The sequence below is a fragment of the Netta rufina genome (genome assembly GCF_964035555.1).
Source record: "Netta rufina genome assembly, chromosome: 10".
NCBI classification, from domain to species: Eukaryota; Metazoa; Chordata; class Aves; order Anseriformes; family Anatidae; genus Netta; species Netta rufina.
The window spans coordinates 16,612,534-16,632,739 of NC_140133.1; the positions used below are offsets into that span (position 1 = coordinate 16,612,534).

At 42.3% G+C, this 20,206-nt stretch overlaps 1 protein-coding gene across 1 annotated transcript in view; it reads right to left on the minus strand.

Annotated features, from left to right (window-relative positions):
- The window catches only part of MAGI1 (membrane associated guanylate kinase, WW and PDZ domain containing 1), a 274,553-nt gene that overhangs the window by 152,822 nt on the left and 101,525 nt on the right, over positions 1-20,206 (minus strand). The window contains 1 exon segment of the mRNA XM_084292717.1: positions 11,709-11,825. Coding sequence (XP_084148843.1) covers positions 11,709-11,825 — 117 coding nt within the window.

Consider the following 20,206-nt stretch of genomic DNA (forward strand, 5'->3'; position numbering starts at 1 on the left):
AGGGCCAGGAAGCATGAGGAGGAAACATCCATTGCGGCACCAAACCCAACGGCGTGAATCCTGCAGCTGCTCTGGCACAAGCACCCGACCCTCTCAAGTGCTTGAACCAGGCAGGGGCAAGATGCCACCTACCACCTAGTCATTACATCGCATAGTACTTCTATGAGGGAAAAGGACTCAAACAGGAGGATGGCCTGGCTATCAGAATATACCACAGTCCTTTTTTTTACAGGGACACGAGCATCTCCGTGAAATTACCACCTGGACAAAGGTGGTGGCCCATTAAGTCTCTTGCCTAAAGAGAACAAATAGGAATTGTTCAAGGAGCTGCCTTCCCTGCCCTTCAACAACAGCCTCCATGGGTCTGAGGCTGGTGTTGGTTGGGTGACTGGTCAGCTCACAGCCTCTGTGGGAAGTCTGAAGCCTTTCATAACGATGAGTTTAGAATGCTGGATACTGTAAATTTAAAGACTGCACAAAGAAAATAAATAACTTAATTCCTTGCCTCTTCTTCACATCCACAAAACAAAAATTCTGCCCAAGCCATGCTGAAACACTCCCACCAGATGATGGTTCTGTGAGGGAGCAGCTAATTGGGACATTCTAAAATATAAATAAATGCTTCTTTATTTAAAAAAAAAAAAAAAAAAAAAAAGAAATGGAGCATTTTACATTTATTCAGAGATGCAGTGCCCCAATCATTTATGAAAACTCTTTCATAAGATTTAGAAGGGGGGAAAAGGAAACAATGAAATGACTTATTTTTAATCTGAGGTTTAAAGGCTTTTTCTCTATCCAAAAAAAAGGAGTCCCCCACACAGAAAGAAATTGAATGCAAACCTCTGTTTCTGTATCATAAAAGCTCCTTCGAGCACCAGAGTAATCAATTTCTCAGAGCCTGTGTGGTCTACAGCAAAAGCCAAAGAAGGTATTTAAGTTTATACAGCCTTCAGCATTTTGATGGCTTGCTTTTGAAATATGACATGTTTAAATTTTATATCTTTTTTAAAGTTGGTTATGTTTTTAGAAAATGGTTGCTGTCAGTAGAAAAAAAAAATAGAAACAAAGGAGAATAAATGAAACTCAACCTGGTTTTGAGCTGTTTGTACATTTTAAAATCAGAGTAACTCAAAGCTCTAGCAAGAGAACTCTAAGAATGGTAATTACAGCTCTCTTCATTACATTACATCCAGACTTATTTTAGCATCAAACACTTTGACTCATACCAACAAATAAAAATAATATTCATTAAGTGTGGTGCTCCAATGCCAAACACCACCAGATCAACATTGATGCAGATTTACAGAATGAGTAAAGCAAACAGTTGGTCGGATGTGAGAGAGCCCTGCACCTTTTCTTGTGCAGAAAGCCAAAGGCAAATCATAAATCACTTCTGGATGGGGAGAGGAGCCTGTCCTTACAGTAACCCCAGCTTCCCACCATGGAACAAGACCATCCTGAGACTTGGTTTTACAGCTGGGATTTAACTTGCGGGGTGGAAGAAGTGTGAGATAGAGCACTCCTGTAGGTAGGAACAAACCTCTCCAACAGACTTCTCAATCTTTCATCAGTGCATTTTGGATCCAATTCACTTACCATGTGGGAACAGCAAATGGGGAACAAACTGTGAATTCAAATAACTGTAAACTCAGCAAGATGTGGAAATAAAACACAGATGGTGCACTTCAGATTAAGGGTCAGTGTTTCAGCGTCGCTTTCCACTTTTACATTCTGATAGGTGATGTATAACAACCACCTCCTCCTTGAGACAGCACTCTAAATAAAGCGTGACTCACTTAGGGAAACACAGAGGCGAGCGATACCTCCAAGGAAGCCTCCCTGCCGAGCAGGAGGAGCTGGAGGTACTTTGTTAGGCTGTGGCTCATGGGTTTTCCTCCTTGAGGATTAACAGTTGGGAATGGAAGTCATCTGTGCTGGGTGGACACAGCTGAATAAAGCATCTTGAGTTTTTCCAAGTCCCTGGCATGCAGAGGTAGGGCTGCTCTGCCTGGCATCCATCACAGCCCCTGTCACAGCACCTACCTGGTCTCCTCCTCACCATCTTCATCTCCAGCAGCATTTTGCAGAGGCTGCCCTGATACCTGTCTGCAAGAGCCAAGAACACAACCACTGCTACCAGCATCACCCCATGCCAACCCTTACACCAAGTGCCTGGTACTAAAATACCTCGGAGGCTCATGTTTGGCTTGCCTGAACACTAGGTTCATTTCTTTTCTGAGACTGATTTTGTCCTAAATCCCAGGAATGGAATTTAGGATGACTTTATTCTTGTTGTGAAGTGTTAATTGCACGCCCAGGGCCCTCTAAGAAAGGTTCTGCTTGTAAGCACAAGTTCAAAGAAAAAAATAAAACAGTAAGTACAGATTAGATGACAGAAGAACTATAAATCTATAGGAGCCTGAAATGTCAGATAGCGCGGAGGTAGTAGTGACTGTAAGGTGACTATTACCTTCAAAATATGCCGGAGGTTGTTTATCAGATCAGAGTTAATGAGGGAGAAATCTAATAGTACTATAATATTAAATTTACCATTTTAATGGTATCATCAATGCTCTGTAATGTGGGCAATTTACAGACTGTCTGTCAGCGTGATGCTCCGCCGTGGTTAGTTACACGGCAGCGGCACGATCACGTCTTGTCAGCCCTTCCCTTCCAGAAAACGCCGTGTGCTGAGCAGGGCATTGCAGGAGCCTGAGATTGCAATGTGTATACATATTTTAATCACAGGAATACAAAAATGGGAGTGCTATTTATGAAGGTTATAGGTTTCTTTTACTCCTGGAAGACCTGGGGTCAGCTCCGTCCCGCTGTTGAGCACAGCCTTCCTACTTGTGCACTGCCATCCAGCGTCCTGCTGGGTTCCCCTCGACTCTTGCCTGTCTGCTTTTCTCAAACCTTTACACACCTGGAATTAGGAGGGCTGAAAATAACCTCACAATCTAAGCACAACTTGCAGATCTCATGCCGTACCACCCTAGCCCCCAAAACAAACCCAACCAAACAAAACCCAACCACCCCATAGCTTGGAAGAACATGCAAGAAGATGGAGGTAAGGGCTCTGAAACTAACAGGTGAATGCGAAGAGCCACAACATCCAGTTTTAATCTTTTCCTGACTAATTCAAGACCCGTGAACAGCAGGCGACGGTAATGCTGTGTTTATTAATAGCCACCTCCTCATGTATTCAAGGAAGAGTTTGCCGGAACAGCTTCTTAATTTGGAGTTCCTCCTTCCTCCGCCACCTGCCCAGCCCCTCGGTTCTGAGGTGCACAAGTTCAAATTCCTCACACTGCAAGAATTACCTGCATATTTTAGCATATGGCAAGCAGCTTTAAAGGAACATACTGTAGTGGCAGTATTGGAATGCCATCATGGTCTGAGATATAAACAAAATTCTCAGTTTATCCAACAGGAGATCCTGCTTCTTCCTACAGACCTCCCTTGACTAACACCAGAATCTGTTTGCAATAGTTTTATTTATTTTTTTAATTCATAAATGAAGTGTTAAACCTGAAGCTTAAAGAAGCGCAGGTAAGGAACAAGTGATGAAGAGTAAAATAACTCAATGGCAGCTCATGCTTCCAAGGGTCTGATGTTTTCCTCCACCTTTGGCTCCACAAAGACCCTACAAGTAGATCTGCCAGACCTGTACCTACCTGATTACTCAGTGATACATCTCTCATTCTGGAGATACATTAGCCTTTCAAAGAGTCATTTATTAAACATTTCCATTTAAATAATAATTTTCACAATTCTCAGTGAAACAGATGTATTCCCTGTTAAATCAGTAATTAAGAGCAGCCTGGGACGTTACAAAGCCCTGTGAAAGGAATTCAGGGAACTACTGTCCCCCTTAAACAAATCTGTTCTGGCAATGACCCAGGAATCTTGTCTTCATAACTCACAGCTCTAATTATTCAAGAGGACATTATAAAAGAAGGATATATCTAGACTGTTATGACTAATAGGAAAGATTTATTTCTCCTACAATAGGGGTAGAACTAGAAATATTTGTTCTATTTTTTTTTCTACCTTCCTATCCACTGGGAGCTAAAAAAATAATAAAATCAATGAAGATTAATTTACAGAGTTATTCCTAGTAAAGATACTGGGTATGACTCTCCCCAAAGAAAACCAGCTAGCAGAAGCTAAACAGTTTTATAAATGCTCACACAGCTAATCTCCTCTCTGCTGAAATAAACAGAGAAAGGATTAGAGAACAAATACAGCACACTTTACATGAAGAAGCATGATAATGTTAATAAAAAAAAAAAAAAAGGTAATTGTTTGAAGATGAAATGCAGCAAGACCGTATTCACCACCAAAACCACCAGGAGTTTGTATCTGCCATTGCTCTCCTGGCCTCGGAGACTGCCACGGTAGCAATATATGTGACTGGCAATCACACAGGCATCTCCTTCTCTGGCATGCCACTGTTTTTGCCCACATTAAATTGCCGGTACTGAACTGGACCAGAATAATATCATATAAATGGGATTTTCAAGTGCCCTTTAAAAAAAAAAAAATTTAAAAAAAAGTAGTGACATCTTTAACTAAGGAAGCGTGAGACTTTCATATCTATGAAACAACCACGCAAATCAACACACCCAAGTACAAACATACCTATATAAAGCGATGGTGACTGTCTTCTAGAGAGTTAAACGTGAAATACGAGGTGTGCATCCCAAACACAACTGTGAATGCAAGAACAGGTTCAAGAATAGGCATGTGTTTGATTTTTCCTAATTCTAAACTGCTCACTTTGCCTGGAAAACTCGTTATGTTGGCTTGTACTACAATCAATACACTGTAAACTGCGAGCAGATACACAGGAGGAGTTGAAAAGAAATTAAACTGCCTGGTTTATGGAATCAAAAGCTGGGATTTTGCAGCCATCACAAGAGATTTAAGCAGGACACTAGGACATCATGTTAAAAATTTGGGCAAAAGGACACTCGTCACCTCTGACCACACACTCTTCAGCAGATCCTCCGTCCATGACTTTTGGAGATATTGTGGTTCTTCTCTTCTATAGTTTAAATTGTGATGGCGAATGAAATTACAGCAGGATGGAGAGGGTTTTGAAGTGAATAATCTGGGGTGACTCATCCCCACCCCTTCAACCTCCCGATAGCAGTACCTGCTTTCACCTCTCATTTACTCTCAAGCTTTCCAGGAGACTCACAACCTTGGAAACCTTTCCATTTTAAATCATATGCACAGACTTCGTTTGCACTACCGAAATACCCACTCACAGATGCTTTTCTGTAGTACAAGGCAACCGCAATGAAAAAAAATGTGAAATCAAGTACATTGGGGACTAACAAAGAAAACAAAGAAAACTAGCCATGTAATCTCTTCCCACACTTCTTACCCAAATCTCCTTTGGCAAACAGCATGGGAGAGCCTATAAGGCTGAGCTCTTCTGCTTTGTACTGTTCTCTGGTGCCTCATGCAATTTCAACCGGGTGCACAGCGAAACACAAAAAAGCTATTCCTCACAAATGGGTAAGCAGATGGAGCAATATTTGCTATCATAAGTGCTTTTATTTCCAAATGTGAAAAAATAAAAAATAATATACCGAATAGTTCCACTGGCACAAAATGCACTATTGATCTAAAAGGACAGAGCAGATGGAAAGAAAAAAAAAAAAGGTCTGAAGTCTCCTAGATTCAACAGAAACGACTGTGTATAGAAAGGACCTAAACTACAGATATATTGGTCCTATTGTTCAAAGCAGGGCATTTTTCTCTCTCAGAAGTGAGAACACACCTGGTTCACTAGCTTGTGATATAATTGTATCCCTGGAAACTGCAGGGGACTCAATTCCGCACTCCTGGGAACCCGGCTACAAGAATTTTCTAAACCCGCTAGTTGTACCCAAGATACAGTCCCTGATGAAAATAAAGGGGGAAAAATAAATTCGTGCATATTAGCTGGCATGGAAAATCTCGCTCATGCTTCAGAGTTAGACAACTGACAAGGAAGCGTTCTTGAGAAAAATGATCTTTACATAACGCCGGTACCTGTACGTTGTGCCCTAGTGATAAGGGTTCTATTTTAAAAACATTTCAAACTTTCTGCTCACACGGATCTCGTAAAACAATTAATTGCTCTTCCTGTGGTAGGAAGAGATCAGCCCACCGCTCATCACCTTATCAGTGTGTGCTTTCAAATTAATATTTCATGGACACTGCAACTTTTTCTCATTACAAAAGCAGAATTACATTTCTAGGAAGGGAACTGCAACAAAAGGTACTTGGATAATAAATACGGCTGCTGTTCTGGAAAGCTTTTGAGAATTCAAAGAACATTTGTTTACATAAACTGATGATTTATTGCCTGCGAAGAAAAGTAATGTGCACTGTCAGTGATTCTGTTTATCCTTAATAAAAATTAGCAACCAAAAATAACTTCAAAATTGTGACTCAAGTATCCCCACATGTAAAAGCACGTGCACTTGTAACATAAAGGTCTTTCTGCTTCACTTCAATGATTTTTCCCTGTGTATTGATATTCTGTTATACCCAATATTGTACAGAGAAATACTAGCTGTAAGCTGGTTTGCATGTCTCCCATCAGTTCGTTAACAAGTTCAGAAATCCTTGTGGGGAACCCAGTGCTAAGCGGTTCTCTGCTAGTTGCAGGTGATGGAGGTTATGCGTGTAACAGCTTATCCGACTCCTGGAGCATCTGAACTACCCTTTGGTATTTTAATTATCCATGAAAACATTTACTCCAGGTAATAAGTTCTACATTCACTTACTAAGGTCTTTCCTATAAATACCGTGAAGTTTCCTGGGTCAGTCTTGCTGGCTTTCCTTAGCAGGACACGCTCCCTTTGTACCAGCGATCCCTTGGAATAAAGAAACTCAAAGTTCCCCCCGAAATGTGAAGAACTCATGCCAGCCAGGTGCCTGGCAGTCACTGCGTTTTTTCTGAGCCTCCTTACAGATCACTCAACACTTACACTATTGATTTTTTATTCGTTCCTTCCCATTTTGCTCCATGCTCCCCTCTAAGACTAACCACAGCAGCTGTAATTGAAGACACGGGAACAGATCAAACCCTGGGAAGGCAGGAGAAGAGGCAGCAGAAATGAAAGCGGTATCTCTCGAACACTAAACTCTCCAGCCAATTAATCCCAGGGCATATACTTGTTTTGGGAAAGTGAATCAACTGTTGAATGATGACCTCTCGAGGTTTTAAACGTCAACTTTAGGAAGAAAGAAAAAAAAAGAAAAAGGTAGCTACAGAGTGTCTAGGCTGACATCTAACGCTTAACTCTGGGCTAGGCATTACACTGTCCCTGTTTCATCAACCATCGAAAAGACCTAGCTTTTCCCCGAGTTTTGATGACCGCAGCCAAGAAAAAAAAAAAAAAAAAAAAAAAAAAAGAATTGCACCATACTGAAATAAGACAAATGCAGAATATACTTGAATAGGGATCTATTGTTTCTATTGTTTTAGTCATGCCTGCACTGAGTGTGCTGCTTTGGTAAGTTATGGTGCAGACACCAGGCTGCAGATGTCTGTGCACATTACTGAGGACTCCAGAAAATGCAGAATCAAGTAAAGGTGCTCAGGTGGACCCCCTTCCACCCCCAAACACACACACGGATAAGCTTTTATGGAAATAATCTCTGGTTCTTCAGACGCTGGGAAAACCGCTGTCAGGTTGTTGAGAAGAAGCATCTAGGACAAACGGCCAGTGCTGCTTGTTTATTTTAAACAGATGCCCTCTACCATCATTTCAAAATGAGGAAGATAATCCTGTCTGTTCAGCCTTCCGTGAACGCTGCTTTAGACACGCTGCTGCACCAGGACATGAAAGGAAGCTGCCATCCCATCCCTTCCTCAATTAACACTACTGCAAGGTAAGGCTGCTTGGGAACACCTATTTCGGATGCAGCAGCACGGATATATTCTTACATGCACTTCCAACTAATCACATTTTCCACTAAGCACACCTTCACATAAACTAATGTGATTTTGAGGAGTTCTGCTTCTAGAAAGACTGTGAGAGCGAGAGGCAGGCTGGCAACACGCTGCACCTCCTGGCCCCTCAGCCTGCCCAACGCCAGGTGGGACACAAATCCCATCAGCTTCTCTTAGCACAGGTGGACCCCATCGCACCCCACGCAGTCAGCAGACCTGCCCTTTTGTCCTCAGGGTTTCTTCCAGCTCAACTTTGCCAGCCTAAGTGAAATCCACGCTAAAAAAAAAAAAGCCGTGGGCAATGTCTCTGCATCAGCCAAAGCACTTTTGGTGTAGTCATGGCCAGTCGGTAATCGTGACACCGTTGCCAAGTCACAATCTACTCCAAGCTCAATGGAGCCATTAACTAGCCCACAAACAGAGCATTATTTCTGGTGGTCTACATTAGGCACGTCAGAAAACCGGAAAAATGTGGTGCTTCAAAACGAAACGAGGCCAAGGGGACAGCGAGAGCCTGCCCTAACATCTTGCTAATCTGGATGGTGTCTTAGAGGTTTTTTTTCTGGTTTTGACAGTGGATCCTATGTGCAAGGAATGAGAACAGATATTTGTACGTGTAAAGAGAATAACTTTGCTGAAGTTTAAGGTGCTGATTTCTTTAAGCAGAAGACAAAAATACTATTAAAAAGTCTCAAGACCGAGCATGTGAAGTCAACAGTGAAATGAGAGCATCAGGAAGAAAGTGGAGGAAATAGCACACGGTTGGTTTAGCTAAAATAAAAGCCAGCTCAGTGTCTGAGCAGCACTGTTTCAAAGACTTGTGCATTGTAAATGCACGGCTTCATTAGTGTCTCTGCACCATCCCCATACAGGAACGTGTCCTGCCTCTCTTCCTTACCCACAGTCCTAGATTACGACGTTGAAGTTGTAAAACCCAGAGAAGAATGCTTTGTGACTGTGAATAAGCCCGTGGGTGTGGTGTGATAGCAAGAGCAGAGCGCTGAGGATGGCACAAACACCAAACCTGGAGGCCACCTGGAAGCTTGTCACAGCTTTGTTTACTACAGATCTTTGCAGGAAAACTCAGAGCGATGGGGAGCGGGGAACTGAGGGTACCAAGGGCTGGAGGACGCGTGCTGGAGGGCAGAGGGATGAGTGCTGAGACTGGCCAGAGCTGGGGCAGGACTGCGTGGGGCTTCCCATCTGAGCTAATAGAGGCATTTGCAGATGCCTCTTTATGATTTCAGCTTGCAAAAATAACTGTGCACTTCATCTACTTTTTGCAATAATAATTCCCATTTGGGTGCATTCCTAGGTCTCGTTTCTCTACAGACAGCTCCTGTGTTTAGGGGTGAAGTCTCCTGCTCTCTCAGAAGCCCGTACCTGTGTCATCCATTTAGGCAATGCTCACATTGTCCCAACTCCATGAGAGCAACTGAAGTTGCTCCCCATGGAGCACAGCTAATTCCTAACCAACTCCCCAGTAACAGGCAGGAGGCTGTGTGGGAGCCAGCAGCCCTTGGACCTGAATCCCAAACTCAACCAAGTGAGCAAGAGCTGAACCATGGGGGAGCCTAACTAGAATTTTTGGGGAAGAACAGGTTAACGCTGCCTTTCTCTATTTTGCATTTAGTAATTATCACTTCATTTAGCCCTTCTATTAGTGCAACAAAAAGCAGCTGGCAGGCCAAGCACGCTCAGTCCAAGTGACCTTGTGTTCTTGTTCGTGTTTACCACATAATCAGCACAGAATTCCATTTCCCAAATACAAGACTTCATAATCCATTAGCACTAGAGATTGGTCCAGGGCTCTGGATTTACTGGTCACGTGCACCAAGGAATAAAAATATGAGTGTACAGCTAGATTAATCTCCAGACCTGTAAAGCATTCCAACCCACCATGCCTGCAGGAGTCTCATTCAAATTCACACATGAATATTAGCATCATTCTTAAAAGCTACCACTAATACCATCCCCACGGTACACAAAGAGAAAATTAAATGTTACCTGCTTTACAACTCAGCAAGTACGAAGACACACGGTAACCGAACTCCACTCCTCAGATTTTCCATTTGTCTCATAAACAGAACATGAGTACTGATGTTCTTATTAACACACCAGCAGCACAAACCTCCTCCTCCTATTTCCAGGAGGCAGCAATCGCTTTCACCGGTCTTAATTTTAAATCAAAAGTCTTTAGCGAGTCCAAGCAGTTTAGCTCACCATCAAGTTCAATAAATCAGAGAATAGAATCAATGGAAAGCATTTCAAAATGTAACCTTGGTAACACACAAAATGCTTCCACAGTACTTCGCTCATTTGCTTTATTTGCTGCTTCAGAAATTAGAATTGGGATGTAACACATAGGCAGAAGGACGTTAGCATTAAGACATTGCATCTACTGAGCCCAACACCGCATACGTTTTCCTGGAAGGCACTTTCCCCATTATACCTTAAAAACCTGCAGCCAGGCAAGTTAGACGACTGAAAACTAATCATATTTCATGTTAACAAAATGGAAAATGGAAGTATTCAATAGAAAATAACAATCCATATTTATTCTTTACGTCCACGCACAGCACTTTAGAGGTAATTTGGTCCATGCTTTCCACTGATAAAACGAGAACAAACTCAACAGCGATATACAACATCTGCCATTTGAGGAATCAACATCCATCAGCGCTACCACACAATTCTAGCTGTGGCCCTGCACAGTTCTCCCATGAGCAACACTCAGATTGAAAACAGCTATTACTCTACCTACCATTATGTGGTATTTCTTGGTAAATACTCATTTTTGAGTGGCAACATCATTATTCAATATTTATACAAGTCTTCCAGTATAAACAACCTCTGATTCATGAGAGATAGAAAGCTTAAACATGTTTTGCTGCTCAATTCAGCATGCTATAACTAAGAGTTTACTAGCTCTTAGCCAAGCCTGATCTAAAAGGCTTGCCATTATCTTCAGAGATCATCAAGGTCCAAGCAGAAAAACCTTTTGTTTTCAATATCCTCTCCTAGAGGTTGGAGAATGGTGCAACGAAATAGGATCTTTTTCTGCTTTTTGTGCATCTTCCCCAAAAGTTAAGCACAGGCTGATTTGGGGTAAAGATTCTGAACTTTTAAAGTTTAGCACTCTCTAAACTTCTCAGTTCTCCTGCTGGTTGGTTTCTGGGTGAAAAAGAGCATTTCCTTCTTAGCTTCACTTTTGCTGCTTACCGCCTACGCGAACTGCAGATGACCTTCCAACGGTGGCAGTGCCCTCTTTCAGTGTGACCCAGCCACAAAATGCTGTTCCATTTCACACATTAAATAAGCATCAGAAATAAAGTTTTGCTAACAAAATAAATATAAAAGCCACTTTTTGTTCATAGGTTTCAAAACAATAGAGGAGCATGCACCATAATGATATTAATGAGCACTTTCTAAGGCAAGAACTCTCTTTTAAAATCTTTTTTTTTTTCTTCACAGTAGAGCAGCATCAGAGCCCTGTAACAGACCATCAACTGTTCCAAAAAGGTCATCACAAAAGCCAACTACAAGGATGAACTGGTTTCCCTGCCAACCCTATCTCAACCCTTTCTGCTGTCACACATGGAAGTTTGTTCTACCTGAAAACTGAGCTGTGCACACCGCCACGCAAAGGCTGCCTCCAATACATAAATCCACAAACAAATGAATAAATAAATAAACCAATTAAAATTCCACTCCACGTAATCCACCAGGTCAGTGTTTTGTTACTTACAAGGCACAGCATGGCGATAAAGGTTATCTCTAATAGTCTGCTGTAGATCGTGATCCGGCGATCCTTTCTGAAACCTCTGGTTGAGATAATGTCTCAGGTCTTTGTTCAGTCTGCTTCCTGCAAAGAAAACACAGCCATTTATTTATTTCTAAATGCACACAATTAACATTTCCAATTCAGGCAAATGTTAGGCTTCCATTCAGAGTCCCCTAAATTATGGCATGCTGACTTTACGAGCGGAGGCTCATCTTCCTCTACAAATGGCTAATTACCAAAAATAACTCGCTGTAAACAAGAGGTCTCTCTTGCCTCGTAACGCATCTTTCTTCCTGTGGTGCTAAACAGATCATGATTCCCTTTTATCACTTATTTGTCTGAGCAAATGGAGAAAGACAGATGACGTGGAAGAGATGAAAGATAATAAAGGTAGAGGATTGTTTTTGCAACCCACTGGAGAGTGAGCTGGGCAGGGAGATGGAAAGGGAAGACTGCTCCCATCAGAGGTACTAACACAGCCAAACATGGCACAAAATCAAAGATGAGCTGTACTTTGCACTGCTACCTACCCCTGCACACAGCATGGGTTGGGAAATGACTGAAGGAGTTAAGAGCACCCAAAGTTCTTTAAAAAAAAAAAACCAACAGAATAATATCCAACACTTCTCACTTGAATTTGTTTCCCCATTCAGCTTTGAACACTTCCATAAATATGTGAGAATAAAGACAGATGAGCTAAAAACAACAACAACCAAAAAAAGCAAGACTTTGTTGTAAATGAACATTCAACACCAAATCTTTTCTTGTAGCAGAACATATGAACTGGAGCAACTTAATGAAGTCTTTTCCCAGAAATGAAATATTTCCAAATCTGAAATAATGCTGACATTAATTTGACTGAAAAGCAAAAGCAATCCCACATAAACCTACTGAGAATGGGGATAGAAACCCTTTTGTTCTTAGAATAAGGAGTGGAAAAGTAGTTCACACAGGCTGCGGCAGATCTGCACCGTGGGTGCAAGAAGCTTGTAGAGAGGGGTTCAAGGGGAGACTGGGAAAGGACACAGAAGATGGAGCCATTGCAGGAGGGTTGCAAACATTGTAGGAAATCTCTTGAGCTGAAAATGAATTGCTGGTGGCTGGGAGAGGAGTAGGGGACTATCAAGTATTTTGCCGGTATCCTTTCCTTTGCTAGGCATTTGTTTAAGGCCACAGACTGAGCTAGAACACTGGGCTACGTGGACCTCGGGGTGAACCCCTGGAGCTGTTAATAGGGTCTTTTACAATTTGCACAATCATTTTCTTTATTGGATTGTGAACATGTAATGCAGAAGCCATCTCAGTATTTGTTGACACTGCACTTAACATTACAATTGCAGATTCCTGGCTGAAGCCTCTAGGAGCCACTGCAAAACAAATCAAGAATGATAATACTGCAACGTAGTGCGGCTGGACAGCGGGGCTGCGAGGCAAATGAGGAAAATAGTGCAGGCCACTGAATGAAAGGGGCAGGAGCAGCCTGAGTAATGAGGATCTGCAACTTCTGAACAGTAACATCAGGTTAAGAACAAGCATACAAAGAACAACAGAAAATTAATCTGAGAAAGTGAGCTAAAATCTCTCAAAAAAAAAAAAATACAGGTGATTTGTATTTTTTGTATGTACATTCTCCAGGCAGATTTATTTTTTGTAATTGAAGGACGGCAGGAAGGAAGGAAGACAGGAAGGCAGGTTTAAGCAGCAGCCCCTTTCCTAACAAGAAGCAAAAATTTGAAGACCAAGATGCTCATTACAGAAATGGCTGAAACAACAAAACTGAAATAAAGGCCAATAAAGCTGGCTCATCATACCTCCTGGCTTACCCCAAGCAACAACCCTCACTCCAAAAGCAGTCTCTGGTTATTATATTAAAAAAAATAAAATGTTTTCCTACACAGGTCTGTGGGTTAAAGTCTTCAAATTTCAGACCTGACCTTCCAAACTCCAGGTGTTTGATGTAATACCAAGTCTTTTGACTCCAGAGAGAGGTATGGCATGAAAAGGAGCACCCTCCGAAATAATAAACCACTTTATCTTTCCATTGAACAGTTCATATTTTTCTCTGCACACGATAGTAAGACAAGGTAGTTACTCATAGCTAAAAACAACCAAACATGACAAGCACCTTGGACACGCTGCAAGGGAAGGAATTAAGCACCGAGCTGCATGTTATAATTTAGGCTCTCTCCTGAAATACTGTGTGATTCATGATTCAATGATTTATGTCACAATAATGTCTAGAGGTGAAAAAGCTCTGCTGAGATAGGCTTGTTTGACTACAAAAAGCATGCAATTTACTAATGATATCTGCCTTTATCTTCCCTCTGTGCCTATTCCATCGAGCTTCTCTGTCTGTTACGGCCCCCACTAGAAAGTTTGGCTACGTGGTGATGCAGTAGCTGGGATCTCCCAGCTGAGTCACCGCTGTGCCAGCCAAATGGCATTGCAAAAACAGGGGGCTATGGCAATGCTTGCACACTCATCCCCTCAGGGAGCTCACAGCGATGCCCATTTCTATTACATTCAGTTGAAATGGGGAGGAGAAAAAGGGAAAAGGGAAAAAAGAGAAAAAGGAAAAAAAGAAGGTCACATTTTTGTCGCTAAATTCCAGAAAATTCCAGATGGAAAAAAGGCTTCCCGCAGCCCTGACTATCTTGGTTCAGCAGCTGCTGAGGCCCCAGCTGTGGATAAAAGCAAGCTCACCCCATACAACCCACTCCAGAGCATGGAAAACGAGCTAACAGAAATTAACCCCACACAGAAAGCTGTCAAAAGGACCCACCCTGGAACATGTTGGATTCTTTACCATATGAAGTGTTGCAGTCCACCCTGACTATCTTTTACAAAAATCTGCTCAGCTGTGAAAGGGCACAAGGGCTCGTGCCTGATATTGCCATTCTTGAGCAGATTCTAGCGCTGAACTCAAATTTGAGAAGTCTGATTCATTTATTTTTAGAGCCAAAAACATAAAACCCTGCAATTGCTGAGAAACAGAGAAAGATGCCCGTGACATCTCTGCAACCTCCCATGTGCAAAATGCAGCAGGAAAACTCATTCCTGAAGGGCATCCCCCACCACTGCTCCCTCTACCACGTCTCACCCACCATGGCTCCTGCCCCTGCGCCATGCAGCACCAGGCTGGGTGGGAAGGCAGGTGCCCAGCACCATCTGCCTCCATGCAAACATCCTCCCTTTGTAAAATCTGATTCCACGCATAAGTTGTGCTAAGAATACACCTGGCTTCAGTTTCCTTAGAGATGAGCTGTGCTAACTGAAAGGATAATACACTTTCAAACACTCCTCTGTTTTCAAGGAGATTGGATCTTACATTTGCTCTTTGGAGAACCTTCCTTTTCTTCTCTGATAAGCACATGTAAGGAGATCCTATAGCGATAACAGCAGAGCAACAAAAAGATGCAATCCAGAGGAGACAGATCCAACCTTCCTGCTGTTGGAAATGCAGGAAATGCCACTGGAAATTCATGCTGGAAATGCATTTATTTGCCCACAGAAAAATTAACGTGTCTTTTCTGTAATCAAAATCAGGCAGTTTCAGAAAAACAGATATTTAAAAAAAAAGATCAGACGTAAAAAAAAATATATATATAAAGATGCTTCCCCACCAACTTCAGCAAAAATTATACTTTGAAATTTAAGAATTACAACATGTTGCAAGATTGATTTTTGTTGCTGAAACATTTTTAACCCCTGGAACAACAAAAGCAGTGCCTTTCTTTATAGGAGTGAACCAACTTTGCCCTGTTACCTGAACCTCTTTCCCTTTGAGTGAAACAAAGGCAAGTTACTGTATGGCCGTTTTTCTCAATTATTCTTAATTATAATAGTGCATTTCAGAGCACATCAATCATCCTCCCAAACCATTACACCATACTAATATCTCAGTAACAAAAACTAACCCCAAGGGGGAAACAAAACATCTCCCATGGAAAAAGCTGATACTGCTGACATGGAGTTTTCCGAGAAACAATAAAAAGGTGCTGCTCAATTGTGTGAAGAGAGATATATATATAACCTATATCTTTTTGTGATTAATGAAAAATATCGACTACTTCTAAATACACTTCCTTCAAACCCTCAATGATCTGTCACACACTTGTCCTCCAGCAGTTACCCAGTACTGAAGTCACTGGGGGAACTACGCTTTGAGTTCTGCTCTGACTTTTGTTACTGCAATTCCTGGTTTCTGCAGGGAGCAAGCTGCACACACCATCACCCAGCGCTGTCTGTGCTGCAGGAGCTCATCCATCTCCTCCAGAGCACCACCACCAGCAAGCAGCACACAGACCCGGGGGGCTGAAAGCTTCTTGCTCTATCAGAATACAGCCTTCCAATAAGGAAAGCAGACTGCATAAGTGACCAAGCAAAATCTGCTATTTTTCCCAGCGAAAAGCTGTGAGTGAACATCGCCAGGCTGACAGCACCTTCCTGCCAGCTGGTAGGCAGCCTATGCCAGCGCTGCGCAATATGTATGTGCCGAAGATATATTTTGAACTCATGTTTTATGCATTTGGAAACTGGCGTTTCTTAGTTTATGTTTATATTAATTACTGCAGCTGTTTTTATCCCATTTGTGCGTTGAGATGGTCAGAGCTAATCCTGATAAATAGCTGTAGTCTGGCAGCGCCTATGGATGCGTGTGCCACGATGGATCAGGGTCAGGCCCAGGACACGGTGGTCTCTGACCTATATTGCACTCCCCTAAGAAGGTTTACAGCAGTAAATATTTCAGCTTTACCCTTCTGTGGAAAGGCTACCGATTGCCACATTCACAGTGGCTGATTGCATCTGAACTGGAAAAATGCATTTTCCATTCCTGAATTGCAGCAGAAGCCCCTTTTCTTGTAGGGATCTCCACTCAGAGGCATCTTTAGCGAGCGATTCTCTGTGGGCAGACAAAGACCATTTCAAAACAACAGGACCATGAAGCAATCAAAGGTTAAAGGCCTCGCTAAAGGGATAAGAGTGCAATAGAGTCATCTGGATTAAGACTCTCTCTTGCCGCCTGATGTCTACATTGAGGGAAGGATTCAATTTTTTAAAGACACAAAGATTGCACATGTTGGATTTGCAGTATAAACCCCCGATTATAACATACTGTCTTTCATCTGAAGATCTCTATCTGAAGATATTTAGCAGCCATTAGTAAGTTATCTTTGTCGCACAGGAACAGAACGCTGCCAACCAAATGCAGAACTGCAGATAATTAAAAAATAATAATAAAAAAAAATAATTAAGTTATTTTGATTTTTGTTATTTTAGAGCTGTGAGCAGAGAACCTGCAGCTCACATTTTGCAAAGCAGTGAGGGAACTTGCAAACTCACTTGAGTGACGTCCTGGGCTGGGTGGCTCAAACCATGCTCTTACCTCCAAAGTCCAGCACACAGACTCAACACAAACTCATCTATACTGACAGCCAAACAGGCTCCCCTTATATTATAAGGTGTATTAACCTAAGCTAGTCTTAGACCCATCACCCTCTTAAAAACAAACGACACCACCTAGGTAGTTGTCGTCGTTTGGGTTTGGGGTACGGGTGGGGTTTTTGTTTGGTTTTGTTTTGATAAATGCTAAAATATTAATGAAGTAACTAAAGACAACTTCTAAATGAATTATTAAATTCTTACTGAATACAGGGGGCAGACAGGGCTCCTGGGAAGCAGAAACCACTTAAAACTCTTCCATACAACACTTTACACAAGAGCAGTGCTGGCATCAACCCTGCATTCACCATCATACCTTACTAATGCCTGCAATGGATTTTCTTCGAGTCCTCCTGTAAAGGCAGCCCTGATACTCACACATTCAGTTTGTTACTATCTGGAGAGATTCATATTTCATTGCTGGACCAATTAATATAACAATTTTCACAGTAAAGTCCACCAGGCTGCAGCCTGTCTTAGGAGACGACATGAAGGCTGAGTGGATTTTTATCGTTTAACAAGACTGCGCTGGTAACCACACCACCATCAAATCTTCCTAATCCCAGCAGTTGTTACCCAAATGATAATATTTTGTGCTATATCATTTCATTCTGTCCCAGCCTTGTCTTCCAGCTGCTGTCCAAAAGTGATTATAAATAATGGGGCTATAAAAGCCATTCAATAATTAGAAGATTCATTGGCCATATGCCAGCAGTGACAAAAGAGAGTGATTTATGTAAGACGAGTATGTCACATCTGCCAGATCACAGTTTCATTACGCCTGTGGCTTTAAGGTCACAGTTAAACACTCTTCCAACAGCCATTTGTCAAGGGGGCGCTGGGGAGAAGAGGCCAAATAAATCACCACCGTTTTGTTTGCTTTCTTGTTTTAACTACTAGGTAAATAAGTAAATAAAGTCCGGTACCTACTTTTGTTATTCCGTGTCTCCCGTGAGGTCAAAGACACAAGGATATATACTAAGACACAAAGGATTCATTCATCACTGCTGGCCAGGGTTCAAACAAGATCACAAAGCGAAAACATCCAGTTCAAAAGCCTCGAGTATTCACAGGGCTTCTTAAATACAATATAATCTAAGCATGTTCTATCTGCCAGCCACCCATGAAATGAAGGCACCTTGTAAACCCACAGCATGTTGGTAAATTAATTGCTATTACATTTTCCTAACACAAGTAAACTTAAAAACCTTTTATGGCTCAGCATGCTAAAGATATTTGAACATTGCCATGGGAGTTCAGCTTAACAGTTAACACGGCTCAGCAGACACCTGATTTGATTCCAGTTCTGTTTTCCTTTTTCCTCTATTAAAAACAAACAAAAAACACTAATGAACTTTTACTGCTGCGTACAAACTGGTCCCATGCAACCCAGATGTTGGGTGTCCAACAATTGCTTCAATAGCCTCATCTGTCATGGTCAACAGTTGCTTCCCTACCAACGTGGGGTCTCTGCTGACAAACCCTCCTGGCCTGGGGTACAAACGGGATTTCTGTGGGACATGTTAAATACAGCCCCAATCTTACTTCAGTTTGTATCAGCCTGCTATAGCTGGACTGAGATGAACTGCTCACCTCAACCTCTGTTACTGTAACAAATCCATACCACAACCAAAGCAAAACCACTGCTCATCCCCTACCTACCTTCCTGACGTAAAACATAAAATACTTCCCAATTTTTCTGCTTCAAACCCACTCAAAACAACAAAGCCGCATCCGATGCAAATCCTTCCAGTGGAAGGAAATTATGATAAACTGGAGGGCTGTGCTGGAAAGAACTGCAGAAAGTTTCAGGATGAACAACCTCCACGGCAATAAAACCCAGCTTTGATGGAGCACGGTTCAGTCTCCAGCAGCAGCCCAGCTGCTGAATCAGCAGAGAGCACTTCAGTGCAGCCAGTAACTCCTGTCTGGAGAATGAATAACACTTGTTACTTTATTGCTAACAGAAATTCTTAAAATATTATTTTAGGTGTAAGTCGTGAATCTGAAGGAGATGCATTCACTCCAAACTTTCAGGGCGTGCTCGGAATCAGGAGCAGGCGAGGGCCTGCTTGGCACCGCACCTTTTGGTATCGCTCCCCATCTGCATGGGTGAATGAACCAGCACTAAAGTGGTAATTCAGCATTTGCTGCTAAAGAAATGCACTTAACAGATCATAAATCCCTGGTGAAACTGTTCTACAAGCACCTAACCTAATCTACTGTATTCGCAGGGCACTCCACATTATTTTCTGTGCCTTAACAGTGATTCATATTTCTAGTGTGAATTCAAACAAATAGCCTTTCAGCTGAGTCGTGCCAAAAAAATAACACAGAGCTCAAGCTCGGAGGCTGAAAAGCAGAAGTATTCTCATTTGTACACCAGGCCTGAACACTCGGAAGCCTTGTGACAAACACGTTTCTGTTGCCCCTGGCTGGATACCAACAAATGCAGCAGAAGGCCCTGCCTGTCTCCCCTTCGGCCTTGTCAAGCTTCCTGTGTCCTCACGGTTTTCATCACAAGCTTCCCAAAATTTAACTACAGCTACAGCCCTGGGTCCCTTCTGGGGCTGTGCAGGTCAAGTTGTCCCCAGGGCTGGTTGGTGACACAAACTGCCAGGGGCTGCTGAAGCTGAGGAAGAAAACAATTCTGCTGATCTTTGCCCCAACTTTGCTATATAGAGTGGCTTGTTTCCATGCAGAGTGGTCCTATCTTAAAATAAAGACAAGAGGAAGAATTTAAGGGCATTTTCTGCTCCTCTCTTCTTAAAGCATTCAATATCTTTTATGCTCACATGGAACCTGTAGCACCAGGACACTGAAGAATGACATTTCTCCACGGAAAGTGGCAACTGTACCTACCCAAGAAAATCAGAAGGACAAAAAAATCTAAGATTTGATAACACAAGAAAAGCCAAAATAATGAAAAACTGCCTCTGAATGCACCTGAACTGGTCGGGCCCAGGGCCTCACTCAGAAGCACGGCTTCACTGCATCCAAACGGGAGCTGGCAAACGCAC